Source organism: Notechis scutatus, chromosome 6, assembly GCF_049901735.1.
Source record: "Notechis scutatus isolate UNSWTSFEM ecotype Mainland chromosome 6, rNotScu1.2, whole genome shotgun sequence".
NCBI classification, from domain to species: domain Eukaryota; kingdom Metazoa; phylum Chordata; class Lepidosauria; order Squamata; family Elapidae; genus Notechis; species Notechis scutatus.
Window position 1 is genome coordinate 68,048,036 of NC_142014.1, and position 27,453 is coordinate 68,075,488.

The 27,453-nt window shown below is 39.3% G+C and overlaps 1 protein-coding gene across 31 annotated transcripts in view; it reads right to left on the reverse strand.

Annotated features, from left to right (window-relative positions):
- MICAL3 (microtubule associated monooxygenase, calponin and LIM domain containing 3) overlaps positions 1-27,453 on the reverse strand; it is a 216,465-nt gene that overhangs the window by 42,368 nt on the left and 146,644 nt on the right. For 17 of the 31 annotated variants that reach the window (XM_087968628.1, XM_087968650.1, XM_087968627.1 and 14 more), the window contains 4 exons: positions 12,167-12,362; positions 8,896-9,170; positions 6,308-6,397; positions 2,661-2,798 (listed from right to left, as the gene is read on the reverse strand). In XM_087968628.1, coding sequence (XP_087824754.1) covers positions 2,661-2,798; positions 6,308-6,397; positions 8,896-9,170; positions 12,167-12,362 — 699 coding nt within the window. The remainder of the gene's footprint in view (positions 1-2,660; positions 2,799-6,307; positions 6,398-8,895; positions 9,171-12,166; positions 12,363-27,453) is intronic. The other 14 variants (XM_087968658.1, XM_087968656.1, XM_087968657.1 and 11 more) reach the window with 3 other exon arrangements.

Sequence of the window (27,453 nt, forward strand, 5' to 3'; positions counted from 1 at the left end):
AGATTTAATAAAGACTGTTCTATCTATAACAGGGGTGTCAAACTTGATTTCACTGAGGTCCGTATCAGGGTTATGTTTGACCTTAGGGAACTGGGTGGGTGTGTCTGGGGTGGGGGTGGCCAGCTCGATTTCACTCGTGTCAGGGGCACCTGTCGTGGCCCTGGCAGGGCTGGCAGGATCTATTGTCTCCAGCTCTGTTTCCAGCTGCGATGGCCTCCTGCAGCCTTCTGCCAACGAAAATAGAACTCTCTTTTCACTGGCAGAGGCACCGCGGGCCAGTTCTTTGCTGTTTCCAGGGCAGCCCCACAGGCCAGATCTAAGCACCCCGTGGGCCGAATTTGGCCCATGGGCCTTGAGTTTGACACCCCTGTCTTACATTCAGTGAAAAGTGCAGTAAAGGGCAGATGGTGATTTATTTCTATTACATGGTATATGACAAGTGCAGAACTCCCGAGACTAATCAAACGAGCAACCTTGTAAAGTTCATAATACCTCCTCTGCTAATAATTATTCTTAGTCTTTCTCTGTCTGTCTGAGTCAGTCTCTCTCCCTCCCTCCCTCTCTCTCCCTCCCTCTTCTTTCTCCCCCCATCTCTCTCTCACACACATACCACACACACACTTATATACCCACCCCTTTCATTTGAAGGGAAGTATAAGAAAGGAAACTTTCTAAAGGATTTGGAAAAAGTTAGTCAATATGCAATTGGAACAAAGGAGTTGCAATTTCAGTGGCTTTGGGAGGGAGAACTTTTTGTCCTTCCTTGCTAAGTATTAATATTTCAAATTTAGGAATAGGAAAAAAAGTAGGTCATAAGAAGTACTGTCTTGAACTAGAATGAAGTATGAGTGGCCTCCAGATGCTGCTCAACTACAAATTTTGGTAGCCCAGCTAAGATAACCATCAGGGAAGAATAAGGGCACTTTGCCCAATCCTAGAAAACAGACATCTGAGTGTCTTTGTTTCAGAAAAGTAACAAACTGCAGATTTAATGTAAAAAAATGTTTGGAACACAAAACTAAGATTACCTATCTAACAGAAGCTCTATAGCAGGGCTGTCAAACTCCTGGCCCGTGGGCCAGATGGGTCACGCGCTGGCCACATCCACGCCTGGTTTAGCGAAGGGGAAAAAAGTTCCAATACATCACGTGACACCACTGTGATGATGTGAGTTTGACACCCCTGCTCTAGAGTATGGAAACATCAAGCATTTGCTAAGCTAAATATAAGTAACAGCTTCTTATCCCAATTCTGTATGGGATCTACTTTGTATGATGCACTCAAGATCAGAGCCAATAAGAAAGAAGAAGGATCTTACCCTACAGTTTGTAGTTTACAGGAAAAATATTTTTATCTAGACTCTCATAACTTTACATCTTGCAAATTGTTCAGACATTAATAATCCAATATTTGAGATGTCCTCTAACTAAACTTTCCCTATCAACACTTTCCAGTTACTGGAAGTGCAAGTGCCACCATTCACAAATGGCTACAGATGATGGGAATTGGAATCCAACATGTTCTGTAAATATAGAATGGGGATAACTGTCCTTTACATTTCTTTTCTAAAAAATCTCCATGAAGAAAGTAATTGAAACAACATTTGTCTTTGACAAATAACATCTTCAACATCTTACTGAAAGATCAACTTTCAAAAAACAATTTCATTCTTCACCATCTTGTTCTCTGCCCATTTAGTGAACGACCTGTTTTTCAGACAATCGGTTGTCATCATTCTTAAGAGACCTTATGCTATTTTATTACTTCAAGTGTTTTATTTAAAATATTCTTATCTTTCTGCCACCCCTTTAGATGCAGTGCCCATAGTCCTCTCAAATTCTCTTAGCTATTTGCTCCTTATCAATCTTGCCCTTTTTTACTCTTCTGTTCTGAAACTACCCAATCATCAAATTGACCCTTGCTGGATTGAAATTCTTGAAGATGGAAAACATCTGGGATCCACCAGGCTGAGGGAGGCTATTCTTCATTAAGCCAGCCTAAAGAACTGTATAGACTCGATTTCTCTCTTGCATTAGGCTACACCAAGAGTGTCAAATTCGATTTCATTGAGGGCCGCATCAGGATTGTATTTGACCTCAGAGGGCTGGGGTGGGCATGGCCAGCTTGATGTCACCTGTGTCGGGGTGCCTGTGGTGGCCCAAATATTCTGCTAGCAAAAATGGGCCCCCAAGCTCAATTTTCGGCTGTGATAGCCTCCTATATTCCTCTACCAGTGAAAATGGAGCTCTGGGAAGCCGTTTGCGGCCCTTCTGAGTTCTGTTTTCACTGGCAGAGGCACTGCGCGCCGTTCCCGTGGGCCAGATGTAAGCACCCTAGAGGCTGCATTCGGTCAGCGGGCCTTGAGTTTGACACCCCTGGGCTACTAATCTAGCTAATTCTGCCTCTCTTAGGGTGTCATGGGTACTTAAAGCTAAAAAGAGATACGTCCTACTATAGTGTTCATAGTACATACCAGCAGATCTCTCTTCCATTATAAATAAATGTTCATACCATAGACACAAGACGTATTCCATTCTATTACAAACATGAAAGCTCTAAAAGCAACATGAGGATGGTCTCAGAATTGGTCATTCTGCATTTAATGGGAATCAAATGTCCTTATGATATGGGAGGGGGTCAATGCAGTGGGACATGGTTACCTCTTGAGGTGGAGGACTTAGAAGTGAGGCCCACTTTTTCCTCCTCCTCCTTCTGACGGATGTGTGTCCAATGCACATCAGCCAAGATTTCCAGGGGATCAATTGGATTTACTATCTGCTGCAGCCTCAGGTTTCCAGCTAGCAGACAAAACACCAGTGGTGGATCATGTAGAAGGCACAGGTAAAGGAAAACAGAGAGGAAAAGGAATACAGGAGTACAGGAAAGACAGGGAAAGAAAAAAAAGTTATTTGAAGTAGATTGAAAGAGAAAATAGATAAAGATCAGCACTGGGCATGCAGATGTTTCCTTCCACATTGCAGTTTATATATTCAATTCACCGCAAAATACAATAATCCTTCAGTGATGCATCCAATACTTGAAGATTCACCAGGGTTAAGACTATTAAAAAAGCATCTAATTCCAACATGTATATTTTGTCACTCTTCTTTAACTGCTAATAAAGCTATCACGTTCACCAGTATGGTTTAGAACAGACTATTTTCTTCTTCTCTTTTACTGAGCAGCATTTAAAACAATAACTGCCCAATATATGCAACTTAAATCATAGAATAGCCAAGAAGAAACTAAAAATAGAGGCAGAATGTTAAATAAATTTTGTACTTTTTCTTTAATTCACACCCAATCATACTTTGCTTCCAAGAAGAATGATGTAACTATAAAACCATCCTGTGGAATTTTGAAGAACATCATGCACTCAAGTTCTCTTGTTGAATTATGGCAACTCATGCCGCCAACTGTCCTTTTCCATCACAAATCCTTGGGTAAGTATTGTTAGTGTTAGAACACACGGCTGGGGAGTTAACAAGATGAGTTTAATTTGCAAGATTAAAAAATGTCTGGGAATTCATACATAGAACCATAGCAAGGCTCTCAAAGAGCAGGCCTCATTAACGATCGGAACTAAAGTGTGTTATTCTGATAGTATCCAACAAAACTCACTATTTCCAATTTTCTTTAAGCCCTTAAAGATGATTTGTCTCCTCTGAAGCTTTTGACTTACTGGTAAACTTTAACAAAGGGTATTATCATGTTGAATTCCTGAAAATCTAGTATAAAGAAAAGGGGTTTGCTGATTGAATGCTGGTCATCTGATCGCTGATGAATTCTGATGTTTCAGCTGGCACTTTTTAAAAATCATTTTCTCTGAAAAAGAGACCTTGAAAGCAAGAATAAAATGTGGATCTGGCTTATTCTATAACAGATAGAAACCTTGTTCAAATGTCCCAATAAACAAAAAGTAGAGTAGTCTGTTATTGTTATCCACAATTGCTGGTAGGATTTGTGTGAGAGTAAAACAGCACACACTCCTATTCTACTTGTTCTTCAGAAAGATATAATTCTTCAAAATTCTACTTATTACAATATATAGCCTAGTGACTGCTATTGTACCCTATTCTCTATTTATATATAATCATTTTTGCAGCTGAATTTCAGACACTAGAAGCAAACAGCTTTGATCAAATTATAATAAATGTTAAAACATGTAAAAGTATTATATATTAAGCCAGATATATAGTTGGAACTTCCAACTTTTCAAACCAAGTCTTCAAAAACTGGGGAAAAAATACTTTTTTTCTGGTTAATAAAAAGAGAGGATAGTTTGGATTCTTTCTGACAAAGTTATCACTGTAACAAAAATGTCAAGCTATGACATAAATAAATAAAAAATCTGGCAGTGAAAAACACAAGATCGCAATGCTGCTTGTCTTTGAATGCTGCTTAGTTTGACTCATTTCCAGATAAGCAGCACAAAAAAGACAGTATATGAGTGTGCTGCAACAGACACATATTTGGCCATGGAATTTAATCTAGAAATGCCTGAGCTTTAATCTAGTGTTACTCTATTTATCTTATGAAAGAGGCAGAAAAAAAGCAAATGTTATATTTGCTCCTAATAATATAATGGTTAAAATGTTCAATAAGAATTAAAGAGAGCCAGTCCCCATTTGACTATGGTGATCAGGGATTGAATTGAGTAATCTCTATGTCTTATTTCAGTTATTGTGATGAAAAACGAAGGTAAACCACATGGTAAATTACCATGTTAATGTCTTAAAGCAGTTTTTCTATCCTTAGCTATTTTAAAATATGGGAGTTGAAGTTCACATAACGTAAAATTGCTAAGCTGAGAAACACTGATCTTGAGGAAAAAACGGATATACCGTATTTGCCGGCGTATAAGACGACTTTTTTGCCCTGAAAAACATGCCTCCAAGTGGGGGGCGTCTTATACGCCGGGAGGACTCCGACTCCCACTTCGAGCTTGAGTTGCAGCCGGGAGGAAGGCTGGGGGAGCGTGTGTGTGTGTGTGTGTGTGTGTGTGTGTGTGTGTGTGGCGGGTGTCACTCGCCACGCGCTGCGCAACCTTTCCCCTCTTCCTTCCTTAGCGGTGTGGGGAGGAGAGGATTCGAAGATCCTCACGTGCGGCGTACTTTTCTTTTTCTTTTTTTCTTTTTGCACGCAGGTTTTGCATGCGGCGGCTGTAGGTTAAGGATGGGGAGCCCCGGGTGGGTTATCAGGTTTTACGGTGCTTCCAACATGTGCGAACGGTGGGAGAGCGGAGAAGAGAGCGGCGAGCGCCCGCTGTGTGAAATCCTGCCGTCAAAGCAACACTGGGGGAGGCAGGGTATAAATTTACCAGGTTAATGTAGCAATGGTGATTAATGCCCAGAACATTGTTTGCGGGTATTGGGGTGTGTGTGTGTGTGGTGGTGGTGGTGAGAAGAGGTTGTCCTTTGAATGCGGAAAAGTAGGTGTGACCTTGTGTAGGAAAATAAAGAGATCCTTTTTAGCGTGTTTGGCTTCTTTGCCTCCCTCGTTCGTTTTGACGTGGAGATAATGGCCTTCGGGCGGGAGGGAAGAAAAGCGGTAGCTGGATCATTTCAAATTTCACTTACTCTCCTGCCTCACTTCAATATGTCTGAGCGACTCCAGATACTGGAAGACTTTTTGAATGAAAGTGTTACCTCCATTTTTTTTTTTAAAGAGGGCCACTTGGGGAAAAAAAAAAGATTCTAAGGAATTCCTTGTTTCTTGATTAAAGAGAAGGCATTGAATATACTGTTCCTTGGCAGCCTTTTCAGTGTCCGGGTTTTTGGTGTGTGTGTGTGTGTGTGTGTGTGTGAGAGAGAGAGAGAGAGAGAGAGAGAGAGAGAGAGATCAGCTGTATTGAGAAGAGAACGTTTCCTGTGTTCTCATTTTATTTACAACATATTTTACGCTTAATGGTAAGCAATGAAAAATATTTTTAAAACTCATTTCTAAACTCCATAGCTATTTGCATATTCTTGGTTCAAAATTGGATTAGCTCATTTCAAAATTGTCCAAAGCAGAAAAGTGCGTCAAAAAAAAAAAAAAGTGCAAAAGTGGAAGGTGTGTGGAAGAGGGGTAGTCTCATACGGCGAGTATATAACAAACTCTATATTTTGAGTGGAAATGTTGGGGGGTCGTCTTATACGCCCAGTCGTCTTATACGCCGGCAAATACGGTAGGTATGCTTTTATTTAGAATGTAATTTTGTTGAATACAGCAGTTTCTAAATATGCTGTACAACATGAGACCTGCTCTTTGTAATAAAGGAGCTCCCCCTTTTTCCTCAAGGGATGTGGTGACTGTGCAAGGGTACCTTTAAAAGTACCCATGTCCTCTTCATTTGATAGTAGTTGAAGCCAGAGGCCTTGCTGAAGTTCTCGCTCCCAAGGGTAATACTCTCCCTCTACAGCAGGGGGAGGAAGACACCAACAAATAGCATTGTCAGAGGGAAAGAAAGGACAGAGGAGAAGGAACACAGGTGAAAGCTGAGAAAACCCACAGAGGCCTTAAGTTGCTTCACCTTTCTAAGTAGTCTTACACATGTTCAATTGCGCGTAAGAATCTGAGCATACTAAATATGTACACATACATGTGTAATAGATACACATCTATCCCACAATGCACAGAAGCTACAAAATTGGAAAATGTGTATATATTCCAAAAATTGTGTGTGGATTTACAAGCAATTTTCCTGCACCTAGGCCAGTGGTGGCTAACCTTTTTGGGCTCCTGTGCCAAAAATTGTGCCAGCACCCAGAAGGCAATGTGCGTCCCCCCCACGCCCCCTACACATGTGCGCGCAATCCCACCCCGCCCGCCGCTCCCTTACCTGCACTGTGCCTCACAGCTGATTTTCCGCAGGTTTAAGGCCTTTTTCGGCCTTCCAAAGGCTTGAGGAAGGCTTCTTCAGGCTTCTACAAATTTTGTAGGCCAAAATCTAACCCCGTTTTGTCACTTCCACTAACCCTAACCCTAGATTTCAGCCTACAAAGCTTGTAGAAGCCTGAAGAAGCCTTCCTCAAAGCCTTTGAGAGGCCGAAAAAGACCTCAAACCGGCCGAAAATCAGCTGTGAGGCGCGCACATGAGCAGTGAGGTAAGTTTGCCTACAGCTCGCGTGCCGGCACAAATGGCTCTGCGTGCCATAGGTTCGCCATCACGGACCTAGGCCAAGGGTCTTCAAACTTCGCAAATTTAAGACTTGTGGACTTCAACTCCCAGAATTCCTGAGCTAACATGACTGGAGGAAGAATTCTGGGAGTTGAAGTCCACAAGTCTTAAACTTGCCAAGTTTGAAGATCCTTGGCCTAGGCTCTTATTGGCTAAAATTCCCTTCTTGTGTTTCATTATTAAAGGAATTGATCCATGCAGAACTCAAGAGAGTGATCCAATGCTCTGAGAGACCACACTTATTTTAAAATAGGAACTAATTGTTTAAAAAAGATCAGTTCCAAAAGTAACAAAGTTGGTAGTTTTGTCAGTTATGATTCAATTTTGTCTTTCTCCATTTTTTCATGTAAAAATCAGAGATCCTGGGCGCCTACTCACCTTCCAACCTACACATTCTACATGTTTATGATTTTCTACTAGCTGCTAGAATAAATAGTGACTTACAGGTTTTTGATGATAATTGACTCACAGCTTTTTAGAGGTTTTTTTTAGACAGTTGTGAATCTAGCCCATTGTGTTCATTGAATGTATACCAATTGCAAGCTCACAATCCCATCCTCATCCCCATGAATGAGAAATGGCTGTTTGTCATATACAGATTCCCCCATTTAATATTCCACCTCATTTCTCTGCTAGACATTGTTAATGTTTAGTTTAAAAAAAAAAAAGGAAAAGTTCCTGAAGGATAACGTTAGTATCCTTCCTCACAGTCTTTACTACTTGCAGGTTATTCCTTGACTGAGGACCACAATTGGGGCGAGAATTCCATTATTAAGCAAAGTTGTTAAGTGAGTTGTCCTTGATTTTACAACCTTCTTTGCCACATTTGTGAAATAGCAATAGCACTTAGACTTATATACCGCTTCACAGTGCTTTACTGTCCTCTCTAAGTGGTTTGCAGAGTCAGCCTATTGCCCCAACAATCTGGCTCCTCATTTTATCCACCTCGGAAGGATGGAAGGCTGAGTCAACCTTGAGCCTGGTGAAATTTGATCTGCCAAATTGCAGGCAGACGGATGTCAGCAGAGGTAGCCTGCGGTACAGCACTCTAACCACTGCGCCACCGAGGATCTCTGCAGTTGTTATATGAATCACGTGGTCATTAAATGAATCTAGTTTCGCCAACTGACTGCTTTTCAGAAGCTGGCTCGCAAATAATGACCACATGATCCCAGGATGCTTGCAGCTGTTTCCAAACTGTTTACAGCTTCTAGTAACAACTTTGCAAATTTCAGATAGAGGTTTTTCTCAGCCTTCCCCACAAGTGAAAGAAGTGGAGCACTGAATTTCGTAGATAAAGAATACGCTTTACAACAATGATATAACTGTTTCCTAAAATGTCTGCTGTGGAGGTTGGTTTCCTGGCTCCTAATACTGTGGTTCTGTCTTCATCTTGAGTGCAAACGAATTCATTCGTAGCTTTTTCTTTTGGCAAACCCAAATAGTACAACCGAGTGTTGTGTTTAAGATATTAACATTAAATAAAGGCAATGAAAGAGGGATAAGACAAAATACAATGAGAAAAACAGCCATCAATTTGGATTCTATTAGTTCCTCAAAGGATTTCTTTCTAACTTCCTAGAATTTTTTTATGTATCAAACTCAATCAGATTTACTGCTATGTATTAATATGTAAGTTTTCCAGAGAAAAAGAGGAATACACACACACACACACATATGTATTCATCAGCACACAAATTTATACCTAGACGGGGGAAAAAACTATTACTAACCTTCGCTAGAGATTTCTTCCTCCTCCTCCTCCTCCTCCTCTTCTTCCTCCGGCTCCTCCTCCTCTTCTTCCACCTCCTCCTGTTCTTCATTATCATGGTTTTTCTCAATTTCCAGCTCCTCCTCACTCTTCCCTTTCAGCATGGCATGTATTCGCACAGCCTCTTTCCACGGCACGCCACCAAGATCGGAGGTCGGTTGCTTGGGCTGCTCTGCTGCCTCCTCCTCTTCCTCCTCTTCCTCCTCTTCCTCCTCCTCTATCTCTGATTCTGAACTACTGTTGAGAAAACAGGCAAAAGGCATCTTGAAAGGCTTTCAGCTAATGTTTTTCAATCAATATAGCCAAAGGAAACTATCATCTATCAGTTCAGAATCAGGAGTGGGATTCTACTGGTTTGGCCCGGTTCGGCCGAACTGGTAGCTCCAAAGATCATCTGGGAGCGAACCGGTTTGGTCCAGCAATCTGCTGTAGGGTCCACCTTTATTTCCTGCTTTTGAAATGCAGCTGCTGCGCGTGGCACAGCAGATTGCCGCGCGCCAGCTGTTGCAGACACAGGGAGAGTGCAGGATTGCAGGAGACGTCAGTAGGAAAGCCTCTGCACGTGCGCAAAGCACGTGATTGGCATGCACGCACGCACGCAAAGCGCACCCCCAAGCCACCCCCACCGAACCGATGGTAGCACATTTTGAATCCCACCACTGTTCAGAATACCTAACCATTTAGCCCGATATCGTACAGGCCAGGGGTGTCAAACTTGCAGCCTGCAGCCCGGATGGGTCACATGCTGGCCATGTCCATCCCCGGTTTAGCGAAGGGGAAAAAAAAGTCACGATACATCACACGACGACATGATGACGCAAGTTTGACACCCCTGGTACAGGTAGTCCTTGACTTGCAACCATTCAAAGTTACAATGGCACTGAAAAAAATGACTCATGGTCTTCATATTTATGACCATCACAGCAACCCCACAATCACATGATCATCATTTTGGGCGCAGGGCAACTGGCATGCATTTACAACAGTTGTAATGTTCTGAGGTCATATCATCGCCATTTGCAACCTTCCCAAACAGCTTCCTACAACGAAGTCCAATGGAGGGGGAAGGAGTTGGATTTGCTTAACAATCACTTGATTCCCTTATCAATTGTAGAAAACATAAGATTGGGCATAACTTAACAACTACGTTGCTTAGCAATGGAAATTCTGATTCCAGTTGTGGTCATAAATTAGGACTACCTGTACATCTAGCCAGCAATAGCTTTTTTGCATATCAGATACAAATTTCATATATTTATGTATTACATTCATTCATTTCAATTAAAGATTTCTGGGAGAAAAGAGGAGATCACACAAACATGCACTTAGTGCTAAGTTGTGGTTTTTCCATGATTCTGAATTTTCAAAAGACGAGCAGCTGTATCTGAGATCATATAATCTATTATATAGTCTATTGAATTTTTCTATTCAAATTTTCCCCCACTTCTTTTAATGGGGTAGGAGACACTGGGAATGAATGAGTTTCTATCTTCATCAACAACCTGAAATATAAGTTCTTGGATATTCTATGGCATAAAGGCAAAATTGAATCTAGAACTTTATTTAGAGAAGCTGATTTGCTAAGAATAGGGGTATAACAACCATACCCCTATCTGAAGAGCATGTAGTTCAATACCCTTCAACAGCAGTCAGCATGCCCAATGAGCAGAGACTATGAGAGCAATTGTCAAACCATCAGAAGGAATATTACTTATTCCTGACTTTAAGTCCTTCAGATGTTCTATGATAGTTTCATTCGCTACCTTCACAGAAAAAAAGTTGTCCCTACCATTTTTTTTACCTATGGAAATTTTTGTAATCTGTTGTATGAGTGGAGAGAGCTTGAGAATTGCATTTTCAAGTTTTCTCTCTCCATAGTTAATAGTCTAAGTCACTTAAATGTCTGTATCTCATTTATTCAACCCATGCTTTATTAATACATTTTAAATAATGGCCCTTATTTGGGGGGGAAAAATAATCACCAAACTTAGAGAATCATTCATTCTATCCTCTATTTCTATCTTCCTCAAACAGATTCTTTTTTTAAAAAAGCAAGGTTGCTAAGTAAAATTATGGGCAAACTTAACAAATGTAAATCATCTGGGAATTTTATGTAAATCATCTGGGTATTTTCCTCCCTCCCAATCCCTGCAAATACAAAAACATTATTTTATTTCAGTATATTACTTTGTCAGATAAGAAACCGTCATGAAAGAATGTTAGCTTTATTTTCTTCGAAAGACAAAAGAATTTGCTGTTACTTGAAAATGGAGTATATAGAGTATACAGCAAGTACTCTAGCTGGAACCTATGGAGTCCTTCAATTGTTTCTGTACATTTTTAATACTTGCCTGTAGAGGTTTTTAAGAAATGATTGGACAGTCATTTGTCCAGGGTGGGTATAAGGACTCCTTCCTTAGGCAGGGGCTTGAATTAGAAGACCTCCAAGGTTCCTTCCAGCCTTATGATTCTATGATTTAAGATGGTTGAGTGAATCTCCAAGCAATAGAGTTCTGATGAAACCATGTACTAGAAAAAAGGGTGCCAATGCAATGTTTGAATAGTTTTTGTACTTCTTTTGGAGCAGGGGTGTCCAGGGAGTATAGCTGGCTGGGGAATTCTGGAAGTTGAAGTCTACAAGTCTTAAAGGTGCCAAACTTGGATGCCCCTATTTTAAAGTAAAGTGTTAACATCTGAGGGCATTTTTGTGTTTGCAGAAGAAGGCTTACAAACCTTTTCTGTAAAACAAAAAGGTTGGAAAATTGCAAGCTTTATAATTTGGCTGTTGCCATTTTTTAATTTAGAGGCTGAACCCAAGATGTAGCATTTTGGTTGACCTCTTATTTGGACAGTGTTTAGGTTCAGGTCCTTCATTTCATTTAAGTGCCCCAAAATCTTAAATCCGAAGAAGCATGCAAATCATTTTTGGTCTTACTAAGTTTTATAGGATAAAGAGTAAAAAAATAGCAGTAAATGCTATTTAGGGCAAAATGTGTTCGGTGCTAAAAATAGTTGAGATCACCAACTAGAATACAAACGCTTTATAAGATTTGGAGGGAAACCAGAGTATAATAGTGACCTTATAATAGATCTCAAAACCCGTCTTTCTTTTCAGTCTGTGGTGTCACAATATATTAATAGATATTTTGCTAGTTAATTTGAAGAAGTATATTTCAGCATAGTCTGTAAAAACCTAACTGCGGAAGTTTTAAAAGATGCCCAAATCAAATAACCTGCTGGGTACATCCTCTTCCGTTCCTTTGTCTAGCACGCTGCTGAGGTTGTGCTCTGCCAATGTCTCCTCTGGCACTTCTTCCAAGTCTTCTTCCCGTTGTACTGAGAGCCGATAGTTATCCAATTCAATCCGTTCTGGTGTACCACGCAGTCTCTTAGCAAGACTGGGTTCCTCTACGCCATTTATGTTGGAAGCTGGAGAAGAATTAAGAAACAAACAACCAAAAGATATTATGAGCCCTGATCCCAATCATGCAGGCAAATCTGGAACAATTGCCTTTGTAACAGTCCCACCAGGATGCTAAACTGTTGACTTCCAACCAGGATCTGACTACAGGAGACTCATAGCAGTCTTTCAAAGCAAAGTTGCAAAGGGGGGGATATGTTTTGGAGAAAACAACAATTTACTTTTTCTTACAATGTAAAAAAACACAAAAAAGTTGTCTTTTTCTCCTTTTGGGCCAAATGGCATATGCTGTGTTACTCCTTCAGTACTCTCTTTTCAACCTGGTGTCCTTCAGATATCTTAGACTCCTCTCATTACTAGCTGGGGACTTTAAGAACAAAGTTGAAACACATCTGGTGTAGTTTAAGTAGAACACTCTGATCCATGAATTGCTACACCTGAGGAAGTTTTGGTGCTGGGGTGGCACAAGCTAGCCATTCTGAGGGAGGAACAGCAGCAGCAGTGGCTCAGGATGGCCTCTTGGGAGTGGAGCAATGCCAGAAGACTGTATTAGTTTTAGTGCTATCAGGTCCAGGCTGCAAATATCATGAGAGCAGATTGGAAGTTCCAACCATCACACACACCTCCTGCAGTCACAGGACTGAACTTTGGGTACTTGGCAACTGGGCCACATTTACAGCCATTTGCAGTGTCCCACAGTCATGTGATCTGATTCTCCAGCTGCTCAGTGTCTCCTACACGAAACAAACTACCAGACGGAGTAAGGCAGGATGGCTGACTATTCAGTCAAGTGACCAAACGAAACAATTTCCATTCCAGATAAGCAACTGGAAGAATAGCACACTTATATGAGGACATCAATTAAGTGGTTCTGAAAACTAACGAAGGACAGCTCTGCAGGGGGGAAAAAGCATCCATTATACAGTTAACATCAAGCCAATGATGTTTCACAGAGGTGGACAATTCCTTCATTCCTGTGGATGAAGCTTCAGAAGCTGCAGTGGAACTGGGGAAAAGACCCTGAGCATCCTCTGGAAGAGCTAAAGCTATTAATGCAAAAAGTGAGCTAGTTCAACTCAATGATCAAGTACAAAAAGTATCATGCTTAGACAGAGAGGTCATTGCATGGATTAAAATGACAAGGAAGAACATTTGCACATAGTCTTATTCCTAGCTGAAAATCAGTGCCAAAATATGTCAGACACAAAGACAGTGTAAAATGGGGTTGTTGTTTTTTACTAGGATTATGGGAAAAAAACATCAGGCCACTAAAACCTGTGACATCTGAGAAGTAGAGAAAATTTAAAGAAACAATGCCCTTATCACAGACGATAATCTTGTGTTTATGCAAAGTTATGTAGAGCTGACACTGTTTACTTGTATGGCAGACAGAGACACAGTGAAAAGATATAAGATGCAGAAGATCCTTGGCACAAAATTTTTTGGATGATAACTGAGCAAGGATAATGGAAAGTCTCCAAGAAGGGGCCCATTTAGTAAGTGGTTGGAAATAAGCTATGAAAGCTAAATCAAAATTGTTTAAACTACAAAGAAATGAAAATTGATGAAATACTAGTAGTATTTATATAGTAGAATGAAAAACTGAATTGCTGCACAAATAAATCCTAAAAGCTTAATAGGGTCTCCATTTAATACTTAACAGGAAACAAAAAGGCATCTCTGCTGGCAAAGAACAAGGACTAATCTGTTCCTATCAAGTAGAAAGGCAATATCTATTCCATTTTGCATTAGCACAAAGTAGAAAGTTTCCTTCAGGTTTTAAAGATACTTTAAAGAAGTTTCACAACCTTTCCAACTTTGTGGACTGTTTTTTTTGGGGGGGGGGGGATGATTCTGTGCGAGTGAACGGCACATGCAGGCATAGCTCCATCTGTGCGAGAGGCCAGCACATACACACACACCGCCGCTTGAGCAAATGGAATGGGTATGCTTGTCCGCTGCTCATGCAAGTAGGGATGTGCATGCATGCACTTGCCCGCCGCTTCTACGACCAGGATCCGAACGGCTCATGGGCCAGTAGTGGGCCGTGGCCTGGGGGTTGGGAATCCCTGCTGTAAAGAATGCAAGATTTGGAGAACATCCACTAGATCAGGGGTGTCAAACTTGATTTCACTGAAGGCTGCATCAGGGTTGTGTTTGACCTCGAGGGGGTTGGTCAGGAGGACGTACCAGCTTGACGTCACTTGTGCCAGGGTGCCTGTAGTGGCCCGAGTGGTTTGCTGGCGAAAATAGGCTCCCGAGCTCTGTTCTCAGCTATGATGGCCTCCTGCAACCCTCTGCCAGGGAAAACAGCTTGGGAGGGCCACATGAAACCCTCCCAAACTCCGTTTTCCCTGGGAGAGGCACCGTAGGCCAATCCTTCACTGTTTCTAGGGCAGCCCCATGGACCAGATATAAACACCCTGCAGGCCAGACAATTAGGCAAGAACTTGTGACCTGTAATAGGACTTTAGCATTTTCAACCTTTCTTAAAATCAGCAGGAATTCCATCTCAGGCTTATATGGAAGGACCTGAAAGAGAAATTGGCTAAAGAGCTTCAAAGCTGATCTTGAAGGGCTGGGGCTGGAAGCTACTGAAGAACTGTGAGCTACAAATGATAGTGCACTTTTTTTTAAGAAAGAGGAAAGAGATATATGCTCAAGTCCCAACATGCAAAGAATGCTCCTCATAGGGTCACCAAAATGGCCGAGACAAAGAGGAACTGAAACAGTTTTGTCAGATTACTCTTCCATAGAGAGTTGAAGGAAGAGAGCTGTCACCTTTTAGAACAGGGGTCTTCAAACTTGACAGCTTTAAGACTTGTGGACTTCAACTCCCAGAATTCCTCCTCCAGTCATGTTAGCTGAGGAATTCTGGGAGTTGAAGTCCACAAGTCTTAAACTTGCCAAGTTTGAAGACTCTTGTTTTAGATCGGGGTAGTCAACCTTTTTATACCTACCGCCCACTTTTGTATCTCTGTTAGTAGTAAAATTTTCTAACCGCCCACCGGTTCCACAGTAATGGTGAGTTAAAAAGTAGGGGACAAAACCCCTACCGCCCACCATGAAAGCTGGAATGCCCATTAATGGGCAGTAGGGACCAGGTTGACTACCACTGTTTTAGATCAATCATAAACAGTTTCACAATGAACATCCGCATGAATGCAAACCCATTAGTGTGATACAGAGAGAAAATAAAATAAATAATAATAAGGGGTTCTCAGATAGCAGCCTTTGCTGCAACTGCTACTGAATATTGTTAGATACTGGGTGGAATGGGAAGGGAAGGTACTAGATTACTATGTTTTTACTAGATAATTGCTGTGTCCAGAATTAGAACAGCATTTTGCTCAGTCTTTTTAATTCCCAGCTGTTAATATACCCAGACATACTACAAATCAAACCAGACCAAAAACAACCAGACATCCAACATACAGAATATCCTTTCTCTTTGTATTTGTACCATGTGTCTATTTATCTATTGATCATAAACTTAAAATATGCAATTTATCAGGCAATTGGTTCCTGATAATCTGTATCATTAATAAATCCTTTGTCTTGTGACAAATATAAGCTATTAGATATTAAATCTTACTAATATTCCTATTCAGCATGAAGTACCACTGTCTAATGCAGTGTTTTATATTTTAAATTATAACCACAAATTCCAGCTATATTATCTTCCTTTTATCATTATCTCTAATCAGTGTCAAATGTAATTGCTTGAATCTGTGCCACTGACAAATAAAATGATCAGGCACTTGGATCTGAAGTACATTGGAACTTCTACCTGCTATTAGCCAGAATAATTAAAAGATGTCAAGAACACATTGTAATTTTGAGCACTTTTCAGCAAAATAAGTGTGTATGTATATAACTAAAGTTGAATAGGTAAGTATAGTTCACAGAGGCATCCATAAAACATTTCTAAATTCCGTACATATCAACAAAACCTTAGAGCCCAAGCCCAACTAAGGGAAAAAAAGGCCAACAGCAACTAAAGTAAAGTTAGTGTGTGTGAGGAACAACAGGAATATTTTGCATAGATTGTTATTATCTTGCTCCCTCTGCACATCAGGCAAGAATTTGTAGTCTATTGCTTTAAATTCTGCATTTGCTGGATAAGCCTGGTGGAAGACTGGAAAGAGTGATGACAAGTTTCCAAGGAAGTTCAATGCTGGTATATTACTCACTTTCAAAATTGCCCAATTGCCTAATTAATTCTCAGGTCTTCAATGTACCCACAGAACTCTCGTATTCTGCTTTCCAATTTTATCACGGCATGTGTTTTGTGAGTAAGTAAGCCTCCTAACTATAGTAGCCAATGTAAAAGTAATGAATAGATGTTACTTGGGTTAGCATTAGCAGCTACTATATAGTACAGCATCAGGGAATCTTGGAACTGTATTGAATTACAAATTGAATATAAGATAACACGGTGAAGCAACTACAAAAAAGGACATGCCATTTTAGGCTGTATCAACAGAAGGAAGTTTCTAAATCACAGGAAGTCATGAATCCATTTCATTTTGGTCTTGATGGGACCCCATCTTGAGTTCCCCTGTTTAGTACAGTGTGGAGATCAACCTAAGGGATCAATGAATCAAGAAATGAATCGATGGGTTAAGAAAAGAACAATAGAATTAGAAACTAAGACCTATGAGAAGATTGAAGGAATTAGCACTGCTAGTCTTGAGAAGAAGAAAAATGAGAGAGGTATTATAACCTTCTCAAAATACTATACCTATAAGAAGGTAAAGCCTATTTTCTATCATAGCAAAAATTTACAGGAAGATGGATTCCAGTTAAATGTTATAAGAAACTTCCTGATGTAAGAGTAGTTCAACTATTGTAATGACAAGTGGGACTGACCTTGGGAGACAGGGGAAAGAACTACAGTCAGAAAAAAGGTCAAATAAGAGAGAGCTTGGGTCAGAAGGAGTGTGGGCCTGAGGGACCCTCTCTAGTTTCTTGGGCTGTATAGGTGATGGAGAAGGAATCAGATTTGCAATTTTTTGTTAATTTAACTTGACAATAAAATACATAGTTCATATAGGCATATTTTCTGTTTGGATTAGCTCACAAGCTTGACAATAGTGGAACTGATTGGTGTATCTCCTTCACTGAAAGTATTTAAAGAGAGGTTAAACATCCATCTGTTTGGGAAGTTTTAATTTGAATTCCTCAAATGAACTGGGAGATCATTCCAATGTTATGAGTCCAGGAATTCTAGACTAAGACCCTAAACCTGGGCAGATAAAATTCCATACTCCAGTATCTCCAAATATGTATTGTCAGGAGTATTGCCACTGGATATCATCCTGTTCATTTCATAATAATTTTCAAATATGGAAATGAAATGAAAACATGAAGATACAGATGAGTTCTTCATCCATTATCAGCCTCTGGAAGGTATGAAATAATACTGAGGATGCAAAATGGCTTCCTAGAGACTCTCGAAGTGAAGTGGCTCTGGCATATAACAGAGATCTTGCGTCACACTGAAGATTCACAAATAATTAACTTGGGGGAAAGAGGAAGAAGGGGAAGACTAGACTAGGTTGATTTGGAAAATGGTGGGGATTTCAGTGTTATTTGGCATGTATACGCTTGTAGAGCAATAAGGATGTTTTCCCTTTAATTTATCCGAGAGACTGATTCATTCACCTTAGAAGAACACTTTGAATTCAACACCAACAATCCATATGGGATTGTACTAGGAATAGAGTAGGATAGCTGAGATGTTTATCATATTCAACTACTCTCCAACTGGAACATATCCTGGGAAGGCGGGCGGACTGGAAAGGCACTCATGGCCAAAAAAAGGGCCATGCCAAGATGCAATCAGTAATGGAAGGGAAGGTTGTGTTGGCAATTCTTAAAAAGGTACCAGCTACTGAAGAGTGACTCAGTTCTTTAGTCATAGGGATTTTGTCTTAGAGCAGCCTATCAAACTGGTGGCCTTCAGGCTGGATGCGTCACACGCAGGCCATGCCCACCCCAGTTCTGCAAAGGCAAAAAATGTCATGATACATCACATGATGTGATTGAGTTTGACACCCGTGTACTAGAGTATGAGTAGAAAGTAACTTTATTTAGTTCAACAGCTGGCTGGCTTGGGAATTCTGGGAGTTGGAAGTCCTCAGGGCTTAAAGTTGCCAAGGTTAGACATGTCTGATGTAATCACTAATGAAATATTCCTGGAAACTTCCTTAACTTCAAATAACTCTATGGTTATTTTTGATTAAATATTTAAAATAGTTTGCCATTACCTCTTTCTATTTTAACCTCCCAGTCTGGCCTACAGCCTCAGTACTTCTAGGAGGTGTCCTGCCTACCAAAGTTGGATAAGTACAAATATGGTAATGTATGCGTTTTTTTTCTGAATGTTTCCTAATAAAGGGCCTTGTTGATGTTAATGCAGCAGAGCAATAGAGCTATAATCATTTTATACAGAAATTCATTTCATTTTCTGATTTAATACAAAACTATAAACCATTCAAAGTCCATTTTTCTTGTAACTTAACAGAAAAAATACTTGGGGTGACATTTTTTCTCCCATACAGTAAAATGCCAATAGTATTGGAGGCATTCTAGCTTGTTCAAGTGTCTTTCAGTTTCTTCTAGAGTTTTTGGCAATGTTAGGGTAGTTAAGCCACATTATGCCTTAAGGGAGTCCTGGAACCTGTTATATTCAAGAAACACATTTATAGTTGTTATGTCATGTGTTATATTCAAGTATGTTTTGTTTTGAACCAAGTTATTGGATTTGGTGTTATGGTAAGTTTGTGTATGTGAAGTGTCTGTGTCTGTGTGTATGCTTGTGAGTCTTTGACTCCTTTCAACTGCCTGAAGAGCCCTGGCAATCTTTTCAGAAGTGGTTTGTCATTGCTTTCTTCTTCCTAGGGCTGAGAGAGAGGAACTAGCTCCAAGTCACCCAGCTGGCTTCATGCCTAAGATAGGACTAGATCGCCTGATTTGCAAACCCAGAGGTCTCCAAACTTAGCAACTTTAAGACTTGCGGGCTTCAACGTCCAGAAGCATAGCTAGCTGGCTGAAGAATTCTGGAAGTTGAAGTCTACAAGTCTTAAAGTTTGGGGACCCCTGTGCTAACCTGATGCTTTTAACCAATACATTAAATTGGCTCTCTTGTATGTTGATACACTGGATTTTAGTAAACTAATACTTTGGTTTTCTTTTTGCTGTAACACTGAATCAACCTTGCTGTTTATTATTTAGGGGCCTATTTAAAAATGTTGATGATTTCCTTTAAAGCATAAATAATCAAGACCGCATATGAACCAAATTTTGTCTGCCATCTGAGAAGGGCCTACAGGTAGTTTGCAAAGCAGATACTTTATATAGATATCAGTTTAAATTCCCAGCATCTCAAGTAAGGCTGAAATGAAGATCTGTTCCTTATATGGGTTATATATTTAGGCCAGTGTTTCTTAATTTTGGGACTTTCAGATGTTTGGACCACAACTCGTGTATGCTGGCTGGGGAATTCTGGGAGTTGAAGTCCTTTCATCTTAAATATTCAGAGCTTGAGAAATATTGGTCTCTGCCATCTAGAAAGAATCTAAATTATGCCAGAGGACTTTGATGTAATACATCTTTTCTACCCCAAGGCGCAGAAAAACTGGTTTAGGTTTTTCTTTCATAGTCCTTGCAATACGACTCTCACAACTTGATTTTTCAAAACACTCAGAGAGAAAAGAATACAGAAGAAGTTTTAAAAATTCTATTTATTTGATATGAACGAGACTGCAAAACTTGCAGTGGTACAGTAAAAAAAAAACCAGAAGATCTCAGAAGTCTAAAATTGTTGAAGTGTTATGAAAGCAGTATTATTATGAAATGAGCTTCACACTGCATCCATTCAGGTACAATTGAACTAGGAGGCATCATATCTCAGAAGAGGTAGAGAGAAAGAGATACTAAATATACTTTTTTATTTTAAATCAATTAAATGTTATCTTATCTTAGCATCTCACATTAAGTTGTAGCCATTTTCTATAGCAATCTGTAGAAAAAAAATCTGAGTTTTTTTCTATTGAAGATTATCTTCAGAAGGTTAACAGAAGAAATGAAAAGCACGAGTATGTGTGTTGTGGGGAAGCCACTCAGTGCTTACAGCCATATACTTGGCTTTTAAGTTCTGCTAAAGACTTGCATTTAGCTCTGTTGATGACTTTGTCCACCAACCAGACGTAACTGGCCCTCTTCATGGAGCTACCCTTGAAAAGCATCCGGAAGCTTCAGCTGGTACAAAATGCAGCCATACAAGCTAACTTGGGCACCCAAGGAAGAGTGCATTGAGTGTCGGCCAGGTTCTAGGTCCAATTGAAGATGCTGGTTATGATCATTAAAGCCCTAGTGACATGGGACCAAACTACCTATGGAACCATCTGTGTCCCATCACATCAGCACATATACAGAATTCTGCAGTGGGCCCCAGGAAGAGAGCATTGTCTGCTGTTGCCCTGCCCTTTGGAATATTCTCCCCCCCAAAGGTGAGGTAGACCCCCAATCTTCAGCCTTTTGAAAGACCTAGCGTTGTCATCTATCTTGGGACTCCCAGAGAAAGACACAGCCATGAGGCTGGTTAAGTGCCCCAAAGCTCTTGTAACTGCTACTCTTCAGCACCCCAAGGGTTGTTATAAATTGATTTATAGCAGTCTATTCCTTCCTTCCCCAGATTAGATTTCTTGAAGAACTTGCCTGATTGGTTTTTCAGAGAGACTTATATTGCTTTTTCTCTTGACGTGGAATTTATAATCTTCAGGATTAAACAGCCCACTCATTCCTCACGTGGAAAAAGAATACGACAGATGAACAAGCTTAGAACCCTGTCTATAGGTTTGGTTTACAAGAAAGGGATCTGAACTCTTTTAATAAAACTGAACCATGAATGGAGTACAAATCATGCCAGGAATTGTTATCTTCAAAGTAGAATTACTGATACAGAATGTTCCTCAAACTGTTAAGTGTAGCGGAGAAAGAAAAGTTCCTGGTGCATTTTGTAGCATTTGCTACCACAGTGCCATTTATCCTAACAGTGATTTTTATATGCACTGCTGTAATTTACCTTCACTCCATGTGTATTATGACTCAGCCCTACTGGAAAGCAAAGAGGACTTAGAAGAGTTCTCATATGCATTTATTGCTCTCACTTTAAACAATGAGAAACATTTCTCAGAAGAGCACTGTGATTGTCTGGAACTCAGAGGCAAAACTAGGTGTTTAGGAGCTATGACGTTTTCTTACTGCATCATGAGTGACCCAAAATATTTACATAACAATGTCTTCCAGAGTTCAGACAGTTCATTCCTCATTCTTGACATAATTCTGCCCCATTTTCTTAGTTGCAGAAAGTGCTGCCACTATGAGGAAAATATCATCAGTATTCTACAACAAAGTGGGAAACATCTTCAGTGATTTAGCATCGTGGGCAAAATACTGGAGGTTAATTTGTACTTTATTTTATTTTATTCAGTTGTCAACCAACAGAATCTGTGGGTATTTAACTTATGTACAGTATTCTTAATATAAAAACACCACCTTAACCCACTTGGGGTAAATGGCATGGGTTTCGCCATTTTTGTTCTCCTTTGCTTGATTTCTTGATTATTTGGTTTACTGGAGGGTCTTTAGTGCTCTTTGACCTTGGTTGCTTTCTTGTAAACGTTTTATTACCCAAACTAGGTAACATCATCAGTACTAGTACAGAACAAGCAGTACTAGAACAACGAAGCTCAGAGAGCACCAAGGATCCCTCATTTCAATCCTGAGCTACAAATATTATCCTTTATTGGTATTTTGTTTATTGTTTTACAATTTAGCTTACCTACTATGAACCAGAGATAAAAGACGGGCAGAGTTATTTATTTAATCATTCATTCCATTTATGTAAGTGCCCAGCTTGTAACTGTGACTGAGCAATGAGCACAGAATTAAAAACCAATGAAAAGGAAAAAAATAATAAGCAGAAGTAAGATGAAAGACATGAAGTCACAGTTCATGCACAGCTGTCTGCTCTATACACAGATGTATATGCTGCGTTATCCTATTGTTTCAGGGTTCTATGCATACTGTGGAACGGGGTGGGGAATGATGGCCCTTTTATGACTTGTAGACTACATCTCCCAGAATTCCTGAGCCAGCCACAAGTCATAAAGGGGCCATCATTCCCCACCTCTGCATAGAATCACAAATTGGAAATGCAAGCATTGGAATTGTGCCAAGCAAACCTCAATTCTCTCAAACTTCCTAAAGAAGAATACTTTATTTTAGTGCTAGGGTGATCCTAATTTAATTGTTGTGGGTCAGCTGCAGAACCTCCTAAAAGGTTTTCATTTCCAACCACTCCAAGCTGAAGTCACGCAAGATGAACAATAGAATAGAAAATAAACACTCAGAAAACTGAATATTGCTTGGAATTTATTTCCTTTTTTTTAAATGCACAAAAACACAATTCGGTTTCACAGTAGGAATAAATCCAAAGTTACAGAATGTAAACATGCGCATGCACTGTCACCCCCCCACAATAAGTGCAAAAAATCCCCGAAACAAATGCTAAAAGTAAGGTGCAACATCTCCAGCTGTAAATATCAAGCTTTTTGGAGTACATTCCCCTTTCCTCCCTGTGCCCCAGTCTAAATCTCAAGTAGGCTGCCAGTCGGTCAAGTTTGCATTTCAAAAACCGAGTGGTTTAAATAAAAGCACCTTGGAGTCAAAAAGAGATAAACTACTGTACTTTTTCAAGCTTCAAAATATTTTAACATCAATGCACAAGCAGTATTGCATATTGTTTATGAAAATGCCCAGAATAACCCATGTCCTTCAAGAAATGCATTTACATACAAATAAAGCAAGTCATTGTAAGGTTGAAAAAGAGATGAAAGGGAACGAGAGAGAAAGACTCATTTGCCCAGCAAAAAAATGTTCTCTACCATATTTTATGCTGGAGTTCCAGTGTCCTACGGCTTTCTGCTTTGTAGCACTTCTAAATGTTTCCTTCGTTGTAAAAATGCAGAAGACTCCATTTTTATCCCTGTTCTTTTACTATAGTTTCTTTGGGATTCCATATCCTGACCTTTCATCATTATCTCACCTGTATGAGAGGTGATTTTGTTCTGCTTTAAAAACTTAGTAAGAACATGATGTGATAGGAACCCAGAACACGACAATTCCAAGTCAAGTTCTGAAAGATTTTTTTTTTCAAAAGAGAGGGACCCTACACAGATATAATTCCACAATATACAGTGTAATAATTACCCCTCCTGAAGAGCAAGGCTGTTTATCAACGTTAGCCTAATGGCAGTTTCATACAATGCAGCAGCTTTATCTAAGCCAGTTTTTCTTTACCTCTGCAATTTTAAGATGGGTGGACTTCAATTCCCAAACTCCCTTTGGCTATTATGCAATGGGTAGGGGAATTCTGGAAGCTGAAGTCCACCCATCTTAAAGTTGCAGAGATTAAGAAACATTGGTCTAACTCTAAACGATATAGAAATAAATCCATAATATGTTATTCCAGAGAGAAACTTTAATGTATGTAAGCAATATATTTCATAGAATGACTTCTATCACATGAAGATGCTTTTGTATGACAGCATCATCTACATTAAAGATATGTAGCCTATGTAAAACAGGCAGTGTTCTAGAGTGCTATTTATACAATGGCAGTTTTCTCCACACTGAGTACTCTCTAAATATGAAGACTTCCAAGTTGCCCAGACAACATGTCTATTGCTGAAAATTCTGGGCACTGAGGTTTACACATCTGGAGGAAGAATAGTTTAGGGAAGGCTAACTTAGGATCTCATTGAGAACAGATGCAGATAAGATGCAAACTAGCAGACTCCGAACAGCTGTTTTCATATACCAAATATCCAAAATCTCTTGGGTGTGATTGGCCTGTTTCCATCTTTGATATGTCACTTAATCTAACATGATAGTTTGAGTGCCACTATTTTATCCAGTTGCCAAGGAAAATAATAAAAAACACCTTGTCTCAGTCTTGTATGTTCGGAGTCCACAGTATAAATTTTGATGACTTATAAGGTTTCCAAAGTAATTTGCTATATAAGGGAAACATTTTAGGAAGGATTAATTTAGCAATTTGACAGATACTGTACAGCAGCAGTGGAGATAATAAAAATATATTGTTTCATTACAGAGTTGAAATTCTCTTATACTGTAGTGCCTTGGCCAGGTACAATAAGAAAAAATATATAGATATTCTAAAGGGTTTCTCACCTATGCAAAAGTACTCTGGATATTCCAAATATTTACTAATTTAATGGTCAATTGGGTGAAATATGTGCTACATTAAAGTAAAACTGGTGTCACTAACACAAACATTGAAGCTGGACAAATAATGTTTCAAGTTGAGTTTTGGGGCATGTTAACTTCAAGTCAGCAATGCAGGTCCTAGAGAGGTCTATTTGTACTGTATGACAAAGCAGTGTTTTATGTAGCTTTATCTTCTACTTAAAGTTGGCAATTGATTTAAGTTAGAAACATAGTCAATTAATCCTTGGTGAAAAGCTTAAATTAACCAAACCTAAGTTTAGTATATTGAATTACCAGCACACAAAAATCATGTATAGTAGTTTTAAAAAATACTTTTAAATCAAGACCTCTTGCCTTTAAGAAAGAGATATAATTTGTAAATACTATTTACTATACGTGTGCATATAGTGCATGGAGCATGTGTCATTAATTCCTTATTATAGCTATCTTGCTATAAAAATACTATTATCAAGTTTTAGCAGTGAGCTAAATTAATGATCATAATACCTAAAGGATTTGCTTGGTATATGGAAACATTAAATTTATCAGATCTGAACACCCTAATTTTACAAAAAACCCACCCTCCTTGGACTTGCCTTTATTCTTAGATGCTATCTTAATAATTCTGGGCTCCTCAATTGGGACTTGAATTATTAATTTTCACTAGTCTTAGATTGTGAATCTAGTAATTTATTAAACTTTTATACCACTTGATTATCAACAATATTTAACTGCCTCTCATCAGAAACCTTATTCAATTCTATTTGTTAATCTGGATAATTAACTGGATTAATCAATTGGTTTGTAGAAACGTTAAGTTTGGTTTGTTTAAACCATGTGAGTTTAGGAACCATCTGTGATCATTTTGGTGAATTATCTAGAATTTCGTTCTACAACAGACAGATAAAACTAGAATCCTTTCACCCCCTCTAGCATTCTATCCCTTTTCTATTCTTCAGCAAATCCCTAACAACCATTAGGAATCCAATCAATGTTCACTGAAGAATATCAAAAAGCAGACACACACACCCCCAATATGCAGTCTGTATGCCATTTGATAAAATCTCCGCTTAGAACACTGCCTTCATTATATGATTAAATATATATCCAGACCATAATCTATGAATGTAAAAATTAATTTTCTAGTAACTCAAGTATCTTGGTCAGTGCTGGGTAGACTTCTTCTCTAGTGCCCTCCAGACTACTGAATTGTATCTCCCATCATCACCAGCCAGAATAACTAATAACTGAAGTACTTGGAAACCAAAGAGAGGTAGTTTAATTAATCTCGTGGCACCAGTCTGGGAAAGATCATAATTTCTTGAACAATCTCTTAATTTCTTAATCCAAAAGGAACCAACTACTTAACTTCCATCTCACTAGTAAGAATATTTGTTTCAAAAAATAATGTAAATGTTCTTGTGGTTTTTTTTAAATCATGGGAGATATGATTGCGCAGGTAACAATTCAGGTTTTTCATGAAAAGAAAATTGTCGTTTATTAGATCTATGAGACTGTCCCATGCCCCTAAAATGTGCTTCCCTCAATCTGATGTTTTCCAGATGTGCTGGTTCATCACTGGCCATATTGACTTGCAGTTTTACAACAGGGATCTCCAACCCTGGCAACTTTCAGGGTTGTGGATTTCAGTTGCTGGCTGGGGAATTCTGGGAACTGAAGTCCACAAATCTTAAAGTTGCCAAATTTTGAGACTTGTTCTGGAAGATACAGCTAGAAGACATCAGGGTGGGAACTCTGAACTAGACTCATGGGACAATCAACATATTTTAGAACATTTTACAAACAATGAATAACATTTGTGTATTTAAAAATACAAATTTAAAAAATTAACACTCACTGTAAAACAATCAAAAAAAAAACAAGACAGGCAACTGTTACAGGAGATAACCACTGAAAAGCAAGGACTCTCATAGCTTTAATTGGCAGCAGCAACTGTATCATATAGGCAAAAGTAAAGCAGTTATTTGGCATAAGAGTCTCAGGGGAAAAAAGTACAAAGAAAAGTTTAATACAAGGACTGCAATAAGTATGTCGGAGTTCAAGTATAGAAAGCACCAGTTGTGACTTTCATCACTCTTGGATCAGCAGAGAGGACTGCAACCTTTTGACAGTCAATTTCCAAAAAATGTCTCCAGATAGCAGGAACATCAAAAGCAATTCACGGAAAACAATTTCAGGGGCCTTTGTAAATCAGAAGCAGCCATGAAGAGGAAATGTGGCCTGCTTTAACAGCTGTACTAAATGTGTTTCTTTAAGTTCGGTGAATGATGTCTTTGATCTAGAATTATATTCTAATGACAATCACACATTCCATAAAGTGGAAGGGACACATGTGCCAGGAAAACTAATAACAACTTACAGGAAGTACCTATTTTATCTATTAAACCACAAGCCTGAATACAGTAAGATTCTCTTCTCTGCTACCCAAGTTAGCTAATAGACAAGGGAGAGTAGAGATTTAAAATTCCATAGTAATCAAGCAAACATTGAATGCTAACTTTCTTGAAACATGCAAACAGCAAAAAAAGCAGCACACCACTCTCATGCCCTGGTCCACTCTGAACCAAGAGCCTAGAATGGACAACTGACCACAAACATAGATTGATACAGAGTTTGTCCAGCATTTCTAATATATTAGTAATCCCCCTGCCACTTTTTCTTGACAAATCAGGAATAATTTGCACACTTCAAAATGCCAATTTGCTTTAATTTCAGTTTCTCTCATTGGCAGTTAAAAAGAATCCACTCTCTTTATTCTTGGTAGCAATTCAGAATTTG